The sequence below is a fragment of the Grus americana genome, chromosome 9, assembly GCF_028858705.1.
Source record: "Grus americana isolate bGruAme1 chromosome 9, bGruAme1.mat, whole genome shotgun sequence".
Lineage (NCBI taxonomy): Eukaryota > Metazoa > Chordata > Aves > Gruiformes > Gruidae > Grus > Grus americana.
This window is the reverse complement of record NC_072860.1, coordinates 9,770,479-9,783,182: the sequence shown is the minus strand read 5'-3', so window position 1 is coordinate 9,783,182 and position 12,704 is coordinate 9,770,479. Positions and strand designations below refer to the sequence as shown.

Below are 12,704 nucleotides of genomic sequence, written 5' to 3'. Positions count from 1 at the left end.
CACTACACTCCCTGATAAACAGTCCCTCACCAGCTTTCCTGTAGGCCCCTTCAGGTACCAGAAGGCCGCAATTAGATCTCCCCGGAGCCGCCTTTTCTCCAGGCTGAACAATCCCAACTCTCTCAGCCTGTCCTCACAGGAGAGGTGCTCCAGCCCTCTGATCAGCTTCGTGGCCTCCTCTGGACTCACTCCAACAGCTCCATGTCTCTCCTGTACTGGGGCCCCCAGAGCTGGACACAATACTCCAGGTGGGGTCTCACAAGAGCGGAATGCTTATGCTCAGATACATAGCATGAAAAGATATCTATAACTCATGAAGAGATAAGTAACCATAGTGTAGGTAGAAAAAAGGAGATATTCACTGAGGAAAATGAAGCAGAACAGCATATATGAGATATACCCTACGGGACAGTGATTTATTGCTAAGTACTCTCTAGAAGTCAAATGGTATTTTTGAAAAGTTTATTTAGAGCTAGCGCAAACATTTTTGCCAGTTTTTTTTGCTTCAGGGGCTTCTGAAGTGGTTGAGCCCTTCCAAAAAAGCTGTTTGCTCAGTGTACAGGTCTAGGACTTCATACATCTAAATTTTAGTATTTAAGAGAAAACGGGCAATGTGGTTTGCTTATGCACTGTGTTGCGTAATCAGCAGACTTAGTCATCATCAGACTTACAATAGTGATCAAAGTCTTTAGCATCAGAGCATGACCTAATGAACAGACATGAGAGTTTTCTCTTTGGTCCTAAAAAAAAGTCTCCTATGTACTGTAAAAACAGTCTACTAAAAAGAAACCTTTATTTTCAAAGTAAATAAAAACTTTTTTAAAGACCATTTTGTGCTGTGCATGGTGTTACATAAAACACACCCCTGTTTTAGCAGCAGGTTTGTGCTAGATGAACCTGGTGAAGGAGCAGGTGAGCTAGGAACAACTGGTATGTCCTCCCTCCTGTCCTTCCCCTGAACCTGTACACAGGTCACCGTAGGTAGATTGGTCCATCTCCCTTATCCATTCAGTTGGCCAAACAGAGGGGACTGGTTTGGTCTGATCTTGTTGTGATATCCAGGTCTATTATTGCTGTATAGATGCTGTAGGTGTCAGCTGGGTTTCTACCTTTGCTATGAGGGTCACTTAAGGGCAAAAATTGGGAGTATCTTTTTTGTAATGCAGATTTTCCTTAGACTACAATGACTCTTTCTATATATGTGAAGTTATATGTATGTGTGTGTGTATACACAGTCTTAGAAGTGCTGTTTACATAAACTTTGTACTGGAAGCTTAAGAGCTTTGGTCAAATCCACTATATGCAGGTTGCAGGATGGTTTTGTTAATGTTCCTGTTTGCGACCATGAATCTGCCCGCCTGAGACCATGCTGGAAAAGGCGAACATGAAGCAAAGAGTATTTACAGAATAGTGGAACTACAGTCCCTTCAGCATCCCCTTTGTGGTGCCCAGGGCAGGACAATTCACTTCTTCCCTGGGGTGAAGTAATCGCTAATGAGGCAAGTGGCCAGGTGGAGCGCTCCAGCTCTGTGTCGGCAGGTCCTCTCTGCTCCCGTCCCTTCTTCCCAATCCCCTTTCAGCGCATCCTACCGATTTGTTCAGATGGCTGTATGAAGACGAGTGAATCGCATCTTTGGCTTTTGCTTCCTTTCTTTATGAATAAATTCAGTGTGGTAGCTTTAAAGAAAACCTTTTGTTGCTCTAAGTGCCCTTTTTTTTTCTGGCTAAGGTCAGGTAAGGGGAGTGAAGTGGCTGAATGTTGCCAGGTTAGAGGTCTGTGTAAATTAAACTTGAAAAAAACCCCTTAAGATACTTAACAAGACTTTCTTGTTTTTCCCCTGAAGTGACCTATGGGCAAATATTTAGTCTGTGCTTCAGAAGTACTCACTATTTAGAAGCTGTAACTTCTGACATTTTGAAGACCCAATACATGAAACTTTATTTAAAAACTTAACAGTTGCTTTAGAGGTCTTGTTGTCAGTGGCACGATAATGCTGATTTTTGTATTTTCTGATTAAATGAAATTTGTTTATCTCCTCCCTAAAAAGGGTTTCCGGCTACTACGTAAACACAGAGAACAAGTAAGTTGTTTTCTTGTTACCTTGAATATTTTGCAAACTATATAGGTAGTTTTATCTAATGTCTAAAATGGCAAGTGCTAGTCATTGAAGATGCACATGCATACATGCCCATGCATATGCCTTCCAGATCCAGAAAGCACCGCAGTGAGGCTACAGCGCCAGGTGTATAATCATGGCTGAGAAACAGAATTCAGGAAACACTTACGACTTAAGTCAAGCATAGCATGAAGCATTCCCTCTGTCCCCCCAGCTTGGATGCTTTGCTGAACCAACAGTCCAGTGTGGCTTGCACATTTTAACCGTGAGTGAGATAGTTTTACAAGGCCTAGTGCTTTCAAAATTCATAACGAAAGCAACAATAAATTCTAACCTGAGAAATAAAATGTAATAGAAAGAGTAGGTCACTCCTAGGTGCCTGAGAACAAGTCTCTGTGGTTTGAGTAGTCTTAATCTTGGTCGGTCAGCTTGCTGAAGAAGTTACGTGTCTGTGTGGTGCTGAAGCCTCCAATGGCTGCAGCTGGCCCATCAGTTAAAATGAATCTGATCTGAGTTAGCTCATTCAGATAAAAGGTGTTTCCATTTTTCAAATATATAACACACTGAAGTATCTTACAATAACTCTTAAAGCTGGAAAATATGCAAAGTAGAGCTTTATAGATTTTTTGATCCACAAAACAATGGTAATTTCCAATGTAAGCAATTAGGATTCATCCCATCCCAGCTGTATTTGTATGGAGTAAGTCTCATTTAGTCAAGCAAATCCCTTATTGATGTCAATCAGAATTTTCTTTGAATAAAGAGGCTTTAAGGAAAGAAAATGACTTTTCACTTTCTTTATTCCCAGCAGGATGTTCCACAGGTTTCCCTGCTTTTGCGCTGCTTAAGCTGATAGGTACTATAGCATTTTGGAAACTAATTTCTGAATCACTAGGAATTTGGGGGTTTGAATCTTTTTGTAATTCTCTGCAATTTTCTCTGTACTAGAATCTTGTGGGAACTGGCAATCCCCTTAATGAAATTTATTGGCATGTCGGCTTCACCACTGGCACTAAAGAGTGTATCAGTGGTGCTTGCAGCCCTGAAAGACTGGCTGGATTCTTTCCAAGGGCAATTCTCCAAGGTTTACTGAAAGACGTGACAAATTAAACATTTTTGACCTGACAAGTGAATGTGTTTTAGGGTGGAAGAGAGGGGGTGTCACAGAAAATTTTCTTTGTACCACTAATTTTAATAAATTTGTTGACTGTGTATCACACACTGAGCCAAATGTAGCCTTTGTAATGTGGCCAGAGAGTTTGGCTGTAAACAGATGCATACCAGACCATGCAATCGTAAAAATGGCGAGATCTAAAATAAAAGGAGGGACCGTCTGCCTGCTGGTTCTGGCTGTGCTTCCCTGTCCTTTCCCCGAATACCTGTTGCAGACTCTGATTGTGCTTGAAATGCAAAACTTCTTTTCCTTAAAGAAAATCCATAACGTGATGTGGAGCATGTTGGGAGTAGAGAGAGGGCAGGCCTGTGGAGTGAGAGCATTTTGAGATTGAGACCTGTCACTCCCAGCTCAGCTGCTTGCAGATGTTGGGGACGCCATAATCTTGGTGTAGCTGCTCTGTCCCTGCTCACTGGGTACAAATGCTGCCATGGGACTCGCTTCCAGCACTGCCTTGGGTCGTCTGGTTGCTCACCCATGATCTCAGCTGGTGGGGGAAAAAGGTGTGTGCAGTGCGGATACCCTCCCGTGGAAATCACCCCAGGCATTGAACTGCTGTACCGCCTCATGGTGAATAGAGATGTGCCTTGGTCCTGCAAAAAAGCAAAAGTTTTGGTGACTCCATAAAAAGTGAATGGTTTTCTAGCCTCAGCTTCAGCTCCTTGAATATTCAAGCAGCTGTGGCTAGCGTGCCTGAGTGCTGCTGGGCAGGCTGCATTGCTAGCACGTCTGGAGACAGGGTTAAATTCAGCCTTTATGCTACACCTTCTGCAAGTCGTGGAGTCCTGACTGTTCTTCAGCTTGAGTTTGGACAGGATTAGCAAAGAAATATTTCATTTAAATTGGCCCACCCTGGTGGAATAAAATTAACTACGGATATTAGCCGTATATATAAAAAAAAATAAAATCTAATGTCATGTATTATGCCAGAGACAGTATTTAACTGGGGAAAGGAAGAAGTGCGAGAAGCACTTCACATTGATGTCATCCCAGAAAGTAATTTAATTTGCTGTTGTGAGTTTTAGTAGGATTGGACTTGGTTAATAGTATCATTGAGAAGTCTATAAAAAATGAAGGAAGGTGATGTTATTTCAATAAGTGGCCCTTTCTCTTGTAAGTCTGCCCATTTCAGTATTTCAGATGTATACAAGAATGAATTGTAATTTTAGACAAGTCGTAGCTTGGATGAAATACAAAATCAGAGTCCTAGTTGATCTCGACCAATCTGGCCATTGCAATTCCTTTGACTCTTTTTATGAACATGCAGTGGATCCTCCTGTCATGAAGATATTTTAGTCCAGGTAACTGAAGTCCATCAGCTTAATTTCTTTCTGTGTATCTGTTTCTTTAATTTGCTTCTTCCTGGCACAGGGAAGAGAAGAAATTAATTTAAACATCTGTATTAAATTCAATAAATTTTAGATTCTCAGGATTTGGTGTCTGGGAATAATATGTCATTAAAACATTAGAAAATCATAGCATTTTGTCTAGTTTATTTTTAGAATGGGGAAGTGCTTGGGGTGACTATCCAGAGACTATTGGTCTCGATTACATCATCTCCTCCTTTTAGTTCACCAAAATACGACTTCAGGAGGAGGAGATGTAAGTCATTTTATCCTATAATTATGAAGAGAAGATGGGTACTAGCATCAGTGCACAATGTCTGTGCAGCTGGAGGCAAGCCAGGTACCATATCTGTTTCTGTAAAATCATTTATGGGGATATTTTTGGCCATTATTACTGGGAAAAATAATGCTTTTGTACCTCGACCAGAAGTTGATGGCAATCAAGCTGTACATCACTGGTGGAATCTGGGCTGTTTCACCCATGTGAAATTAAGTAGTGATTATCCCTCTGGTGTTGGCTCTGATGCTCATTAAAGATCTCTTCACTACTCAAAAAGAGTTTGGAAGAGTTGGCTCAACCACTTACAGAACTACACTCCACAACACTGTCAGGGTGTGGAGTAAATGGTACTGCTGTGATTGTTGCAGCAGGTGAGGAGTCGGAGAGTGCCTTTTTACTAGATGTATTCACAACCGTTTCAGTACGACTCAATGTAATTCATTACTCACTTGAGATAGAGAATATAAAAAGCATTATAAAAATCCAAGCCAGCATAATTCGATCTTGGCACAGTTTGCTAGGTTGGTCTGTTTCCAAAAAGAACAGACAAGTTAAATTGAGAAGCAGCAGCACTATGGTTATTAAATTAGCTTTAAATCAGCCCTACTCATTTACAAATCTCTGCTAGTGCTCGCAGGGAGAAATTCGCTAATCCCAACATCGCTGCTTTTGTCTGCCTGTGATGAGAAAACTGAGCAGTCATTCCACGCCTTCTAGAGATAAACTGCTAAATAAACCAGCTGCCACTTCCCATCACAGATGCAATACTAAGCATTGTAGTGCTAAGCTTTGCCAAATCCAACGCACTGGCTGGACAAAGGATGGAGTTGGTGTCCACATTGCATAGTCTTAAGGTTTGTAAGAACATGCGGAATTGATAAAGAGGGGCATCATATTTATTATACTGTTGTGCTTGATGTTGGCAGGGAATGGACTAGGTCATCTCTGCAGTCGGTGTATTGATGAGGATGGGCTATTACTTGTGTCTGTGATTTATGGGAGTTGGCATAATACACTGTTACATTTTATATGGGATTTCGCTGTAACGTCATAGAAGGAAGAATGGCATCTGTTATTGCCTCAATAGAAAAACATCACCATAAACATTGAAGTGCTTCACTGAAAAGTTGTGCAGTAATTTTGATAATGTCACCTCTACTTACATTTAGTTATATTGCAGATGTGTAAACTTTCTGGTAAGACTTCTCTGTTAGTATCTGTTAAAATGTTCCATCAGATCATGCACTTTGCAGCACTGAGAGCTAGAGAACTAGTGCTGTGGGAACAGTGATGTTCATATGCTCCCTGTGGTTCTCTGCTCCAGGCTTTTCTCGAGTTGCGTTCTTCTCTCACGTAAATGACCTTGCAACTGTCAAGGAGAAGTTTCTCCCTGGAGTGTTTCAGACAGCTATCAGGAGTGGCTTTCTGAGTGCTGCCAGTTTCTGAAGAGAAAACAGGCCAACATGACATAACTTACCCTGCCTCCACCCGCATCTGAACATCTGCGGGACGTTAATTTTGAAGGAGATGTAGCTATGCTCACCCCAACCTCACAGGGATTTCCGGGGGGAAGGAATACCTCTTTATTCTGCCACCCCAGCAAAAAGGGTAGTTTCCAATGGCGTGGACAACCTGCAAATGCCTTGAGTTTTTATGGGATTCCCCCATATTTCAAGAGAAGTGCCAAGATTTGTGGGATTCCCCAGCTCGCTCTTAGTCCATGACTTCAATAGGAAGGTGCCTACTTATGTTGTTTGCTTATTTTGTGGGTTTTTTTAAAAGATTTTGAAAGGTAACATTCATGATGTTTCCATGGAGCATCTGTCCTAAATTAATTTTGTGTTGGCACATCTCTGGTTTTGAAGCATGAACATTTATGGTTTTGATGGCATGTCTGACTTACTAAAAGCTGAGATTGTTGCAAAACGATTAGCCTAACAGTATCTGCTCTAGGAAGGGAGGGTTCCCAGTGTAGTCAATGTCACAGACTTTCTGCAGAAAAGGTATATGTTTTAGTGAAAACTCCGTACAGGAAAAGTGCCTGCATGACACAATGTCAGTGCATGTATTTTTTCACTTTGAGTTTTGTTTTAAGTGGTTGCTATAAGGTTTCATACCGCAGCTAACAGTTACACTACTACAAGTTTGCTTTCTGCTAAACTTGGACTGAGTGAACTTTGTTCAGACCTGGGCATGGTTCCCAAAATGAGTGGTAAGCAGAGATGGAACACTTAGTGTGCACTGGTGTTTTCATGTTTTAACTCCTTGAAACTTATGTCTGTACAGGATTATTTAATAAATAGATACAATGGTAGATTTAATGAAGGAGAGTCTAAAACTTGTGGGTGAAAGGATAGTGCGGTGGCTCAACATACTGGAAAGGAAACGAGAGCGAGCTGTGCGTGGTGATGTGGTTGGATGAGCCCATTACGTTCCTGTGGGGAACTGCTGTCAGTAAACGGCAGACTGAAACCTCACTAAAACCTATGACTGCTGCTCAACCCGAGCGTTTCTTGAGCAGGACTAGTTATTGATGTGTCAACCGGTACTGGCCAGGGCCAACTACTGGCTTGGGCCAGTCTAAGGTAGCATGGCTGGGTTAATGTGAAGTCTCGTGTCCTAGTAGGGTGCCTTGTCTTACCTGAATGTCACACACTGATACACAGTCCTGTCACAGAATCTAAAGCAAACTTTAAAGGTGTTTCTTCCCATTTGAGCCTTCTGTGTTTTACAGTGGCCTTCCTCTAGATAAGTTTCTTTTTTTTCTGTTAAACAATCCCAAGTTTTATTTCTAATTTAATCTCTCTTTCCTAACTCTAAGGCAAGATGGACAACTGTCCTTGTATGTCTCCAGATTGACCTAGGAAAGGATCTAGCACAGAATCTGTGTGTCAGAATCCCTTTTATTTTATTCATACGGACAGATCTTTTAGTGGTTTCCTGGGAGTTGGTAGTTAAAGATACACCATATTTGGATAGGTCAAGTATCGCTTCTCTTTCCTCCCTCTCCCTCACATCCCACAGTAACATTCATGAACCAGTTTCCTTGGGAAAGAGCTTTCCAAAAAGTTCTATTTATTACTGTTACGTGTTGATCTTGTCTACCTTCTACAAGTCTTTAATGTCTGAGCATCAGTAGATAGTGCTTTTGGCCTGTGAATGCTAAATACTAATGATTTTTAGAAGTTTATTAACTCTTAAGCTGGCAAATGGGACTAAGAGAGTTAATAGACTGAGAAGAGAGTTAATAGACTGAACTGTTGAAGGAGCAGCTCCATCTTTTTAAATTGCATCTCCATCCTTGGAGGTTTTCAAGACTCATCTGGACAAGTTCCCACGCAGCCTGATCCAACTTACCCTGCTTTGAGCAGGGGGTTGGAGTAGATGACCTGTGGAGGTCCTGACTTATTCTGTGATTCTATCATAAGCTGTTCAGCAATTGAATAACTTTCTAGGAACATGTGTATCCCAGTGTTTTAATCTATTTTGTGTGGCTGTGTTACCGATACTTAAACTTTTCATAGATGCATTTGATACCAAATGGAGTCTTGAACTTAATATAGAAGGGAAAGTGTTCATGGGGAGAAATCTTGAGATTACTGTAATTACTGAAAAAACAGGAACTCTCTAGAATGAAGTCAAAAGAGGGAGAGACTTGTGTATTTGGACCATTATATGTATAGTGGACCATATGTGAATTACATATATACAATCAAATATGATGGAGAATCAGGAGATTGTCCATTGGAGATATTTGTTTTATGGGGATGTGAAAGCTTTCTTTTCCAATACACCACAATTTTGGTTTAGGGAAGAGGGAGGGAAACTTTATATTATTCTGGATAGCACAGTGCAAGAACAGTGGGTAAAATACAACTTAATGTCCACCATTGCATTAGACTGAAAAAGTGTTCTGCAGAAGTGTTTCTGCATTTGCTTTCCACTAGTGTCCTTTTTCTTTCTCATCACCTGCTTTTCCATCCCTTCTAGCAGTTCTTTTACCCTTTCTCATTTACTTTTTCTGATGCTTAAGTCTTTGAATTAAGCAAACGTCACCCTAAAACATGACTCTTCATTTCTTTAATGTATTCTAGCATGTCAGATGGGCTTTTTTTTGTGTGTTTTTGAATTGTATTTCGAGACAGTGTTATTTTACTTTTTGTTTGGCTGTTCCTGTGGTGGTTTCTTACTTTACCGCTGTTTCGGGCAATAATAGTACTATTACGATAATACTAATCCTGTTTCTGACAAGAGAAGCTATGGGGATGGGTGCCAGGTAGTTTATTCCAGGAGAATAACCTTGGATTATTACCAAGAAAAACAATGTCGTGGCATTCACAAGCTACCAGCAGTTCAAGAAGTGGGACTGTGTAAGGCAGTGAAGAAATTGGTAGGTTACTTATTTCAAAACATAGGAGCTCAGCGTCATATCTATGTTCATGATGGTTGTGTCCATCTGTCTATTTGCCTACATGTATCTACAGAGAAAGGGAAGAGCGTTCCTGAGAAGGACAGGTAAGTTAACGTGGTGAGTTTGGTCTCTGTAACGAGCTGACAGAATGCTCTGAGTTACCAGGTGACTGTTACAACTGCCCCAACTTCCTCGCTTCACTGTTCTCGCCTGAGCTCAGCTGAACAAGCTGGGAAGAATGGAGCGAGGGGAAGAAATTATTCAGACTTTGGTGTAAAAAAGGAAAAATGCATCAGATCTCAGTTTGTGAAGGTGGAGGAAGGCAAATTTGAGCATAGAGAGATTACCTGATCTTTTCTTTTTTTCCACAGCAGGAAAAACCCAAACTCTTGGAGCCTTTGGATTATGAAGCTGTTATCACAGAGATTGAAAAAAATATTGGGGATAGCCAGTTTAAGGATCTGATATTATTCCCCGACGATGACTTTTCAGTAAGTACAAGGCGAATACGTGTTATTCTTTCTCTTAGTTTTGTCTGTTCATTTATTTATCTTACTTTCATCGCTAGAGGAAGAGCCAGAAATTGCCCAAGGGCTCTCTAAGATTTTCCTAATTTATGCGTAATGCCTTACTTACCTCCCCCCAAATTCACTCTGTTTTTTTCTCTGACATTTGTATATGAGTCAATTTACTGTTCAGGATTAGATAAAGCTCAAAGCCCTGGTTATTCCCAAATATTTTTCAGGAACTCAGAAAACATGTTATTCCATAACATATACTTGTCTGTTTGCTCAGCACAGTGGTAGTTTGGCCAGTGCTGGAATCTCTCCCTACTATTATAATCTAATTTAATCATGCTTCTGTAACGTACATCCAGTCTTTCTGATCCTATTCTGTTTAATGTATTTGACCACTAGAATCAGACAGTCCGTGATTCCCAGCTGTCTGCTCCAAGTCAGACTTTTTAGAGGGTGGCTGTGACAGCTGTTGCTGACATTAGATTGCGTGAGAAAGATAAATTCAACTGGACTTAATTTTTGCTTGGTTTTGGGATTATCTTAAATTCTTCTCCAGTGGGGTTTGAGATCTGGCATCCTGAGTGATGGGGGGTGCAGAGTCCCCAGTGCTGAGGCAGGCTCCCATGGTGGGATGCTGACAGGCAGTGGATACCGGAGCCGTGGAGCTGCCTGACCTCACCCAGTTCCCCATTGCTTGTCCTGGCAAGCTGCAAAGAAATAGAGAATCTGAAAGTCCAGGGCAGCCCTCACCGCGGCGGTGATGGCACAGCTCGGAGGGGCAGCTGGGGAGGCGTGCTGCCAGGCAAGTCAGCTGGCAGATTGCCTGCGTCTTACAGCAACTTCTTCAAAATCAACCGATCTCTGTGAAAGATTGAGATTTTGATGAAAAGGCATTATCTAATGGAAATACATTTCAATTTGTGACCAGTTGTAACCGCTGTGTGAGGGCCCTTCCCATCAGCTCATGGCACTGCTACTGTCCTGTTGGGCCAGCTTAATCTAATCGACTGCTTTGTTTTACTAAATGGCTCTCTTTCCTTGGTGGCATTAACTGAGTTAATGTGCTCATGGGATTGAGAGAAAACTAAACAGAATAGATTTCCTCATCATCGCTAATTCCTGTACCCATTTTGCACATTTGCACATTATGAAATTGAAATTTAGCATTATAAAACTGACTAGACATACTGTGTGCTGTCACAAGACCCTTGAGCCCCTTGATTTAGAGTAACAGCTCATGCCAGTGGAGCAGACCTTCTCGGTGAAAGAAGAATCATGTCCTGCTACTTAAGACCTCTGCCTGTCAAACCATATTTTCATATCCTTATTTTAATTTCATTCTGAGCAGTTGCTGCCTGGCTTTTAGTAGCTACTTCTAGTTTATTTCTTCTGTGTTATGCTTTGCAACTATTCTGCATAATCTATTTAAATAAAAGAAGAAAAAAAAAAAAGATTAAGACAGATGAGAGAGAGGTACTTGCACAGTAGAGGTGGCCTGTACTCACAGAAGAGCAGAAGCAGTGGTAGGTAGGGTCCATATCCTTGCAATAAACCTGTCTCTTTTCTTTGTTATCTTCTGTTGAAGTTAGCTGCAGTAACAAGAGCCTATGCCACCAGACAGGACTGCAGAGCATTCAGAGCAGACAGGTTTTTCAGCTGCAGAGTGTCTATTTATAGCCCTGCTTCTTCCTGCTGAAATATCACCTGTGCACAAAAGTCTGGGTCAGCCATTTGAGTAGAAAGAGATCCATGTCTGACTAAATTAGGAGGAGCTCAGCCTGGCTCTGAGTGTTATTTAATGTGATAATGCCCCAGGAAATAGTGGACCTTACTGTTTAACTCCTAATGCTTACAATTGCTTCAGACTTTGTGGCTCGGTGTTGATGCAGCCCGTTTGGGCCTGTGTGTTAGCACATCCTATGGGCAAAACTCTCTTCAGACAATTAGCTGAGGTAGTGAGCATAAGACAAAATTCTGCTTTTAATAATGATTTCCCATTTCTGGATCTGTAGTATTCACATGCATCAGATATGGGTCAATTATCATAGCTGCTGTACTGTCTGGTCTTTTGTTTCGTCTCAGAATTGCTTTCTCTCTTTCAATGCACTTGAAAGACTTTTGTTTCTCATTTCCAACATCTTACGAGAAGTCTGCAGAACAGCAAAGAATTTTTGGTATCAATCTGAACCTGATAGACTGCATTCCTCCATTTCCCTGCATTTCAACAGAAGAATAAAAGATGTATACATTACAAAGATGCATTCTCTGGTTTTACTCCAGCTGGGGAAAAGATGCTTCACTTTTTTGTAACTGTGCTTAATAATCCTTTTTTTAAAAAAAATTGTTGATTCACATCAGTTCCACTTCTTGTTCTCCCAGCAATGCCTTGCTTGCTAACTCTCCTCCTGCCTGACAAAGTCCAATTTCCCTTTGAGAAAAAGCACGTCAGCTCAGCTTCATTTTTCACCTGCTTCTGGATCTGGTGAACAAATCACCCTTCTGTTGCTGTGCTGTGAAATAACAGCAAGTGGAAGTTCTGCAGCAGTACAGCAACTGTGTGAAGGAGGGATCTGCAGAGCTTCTCGGGAGCTCCCTGTCACACGAACAGGAGCTTGCTCTCTACTTCTTGGTGGTAGTAAGGGAGAGTTGAGGGGCTTCCTGTTACGCTCGTAAAAACGTGTGCTTGGTGGGGATGCTGGTAGGTTTGCGTCCTTGCCAGTGGGTTGCTGAGCTCCATTCACCTTCTGTTCCCCAGACCTGGCCACGCTCTCCCTTGACCCGCTGCTGTCTGGCATTCCTATTTCTCAGTTTTCTCCTACGTGTTTATGGGAACGGAGGCCATGAAAGAAGTGTGACAA

General features: G+C 41.5%; 1 protein-coding gene across 10 annotated transcripts in view; it reads left to right on the top strand.

Annotated features, from left to right (window-relative positions):
• DOCK10 (dedicator of cytokinesis 10) overlaps positions 1 to 12,704 on the top strand; it is a 162,986-nt gene that overhangs the window by 51,567 nt on the left and 98,715 nt on the right. For 8 of the 10 annotated variants that reach the window (XM_054835266.1, XM_054835264.1, XM_054835269.1 and 5 more), the window contains exon 2: positions 9,700 to 9,819. In XM_054835266.1, the coding sequence (XP_054691241.1) occupies positions 9,700 to 9,819 (120 nt within the window). The remainder of the gene's footprint in view (positions 1 to 9,699; positions 9,820 to 12,704) is intronic. The other 2 variants (XM_054835265.1, XM_054835268.1) reach the window with 1 other exon arrangement.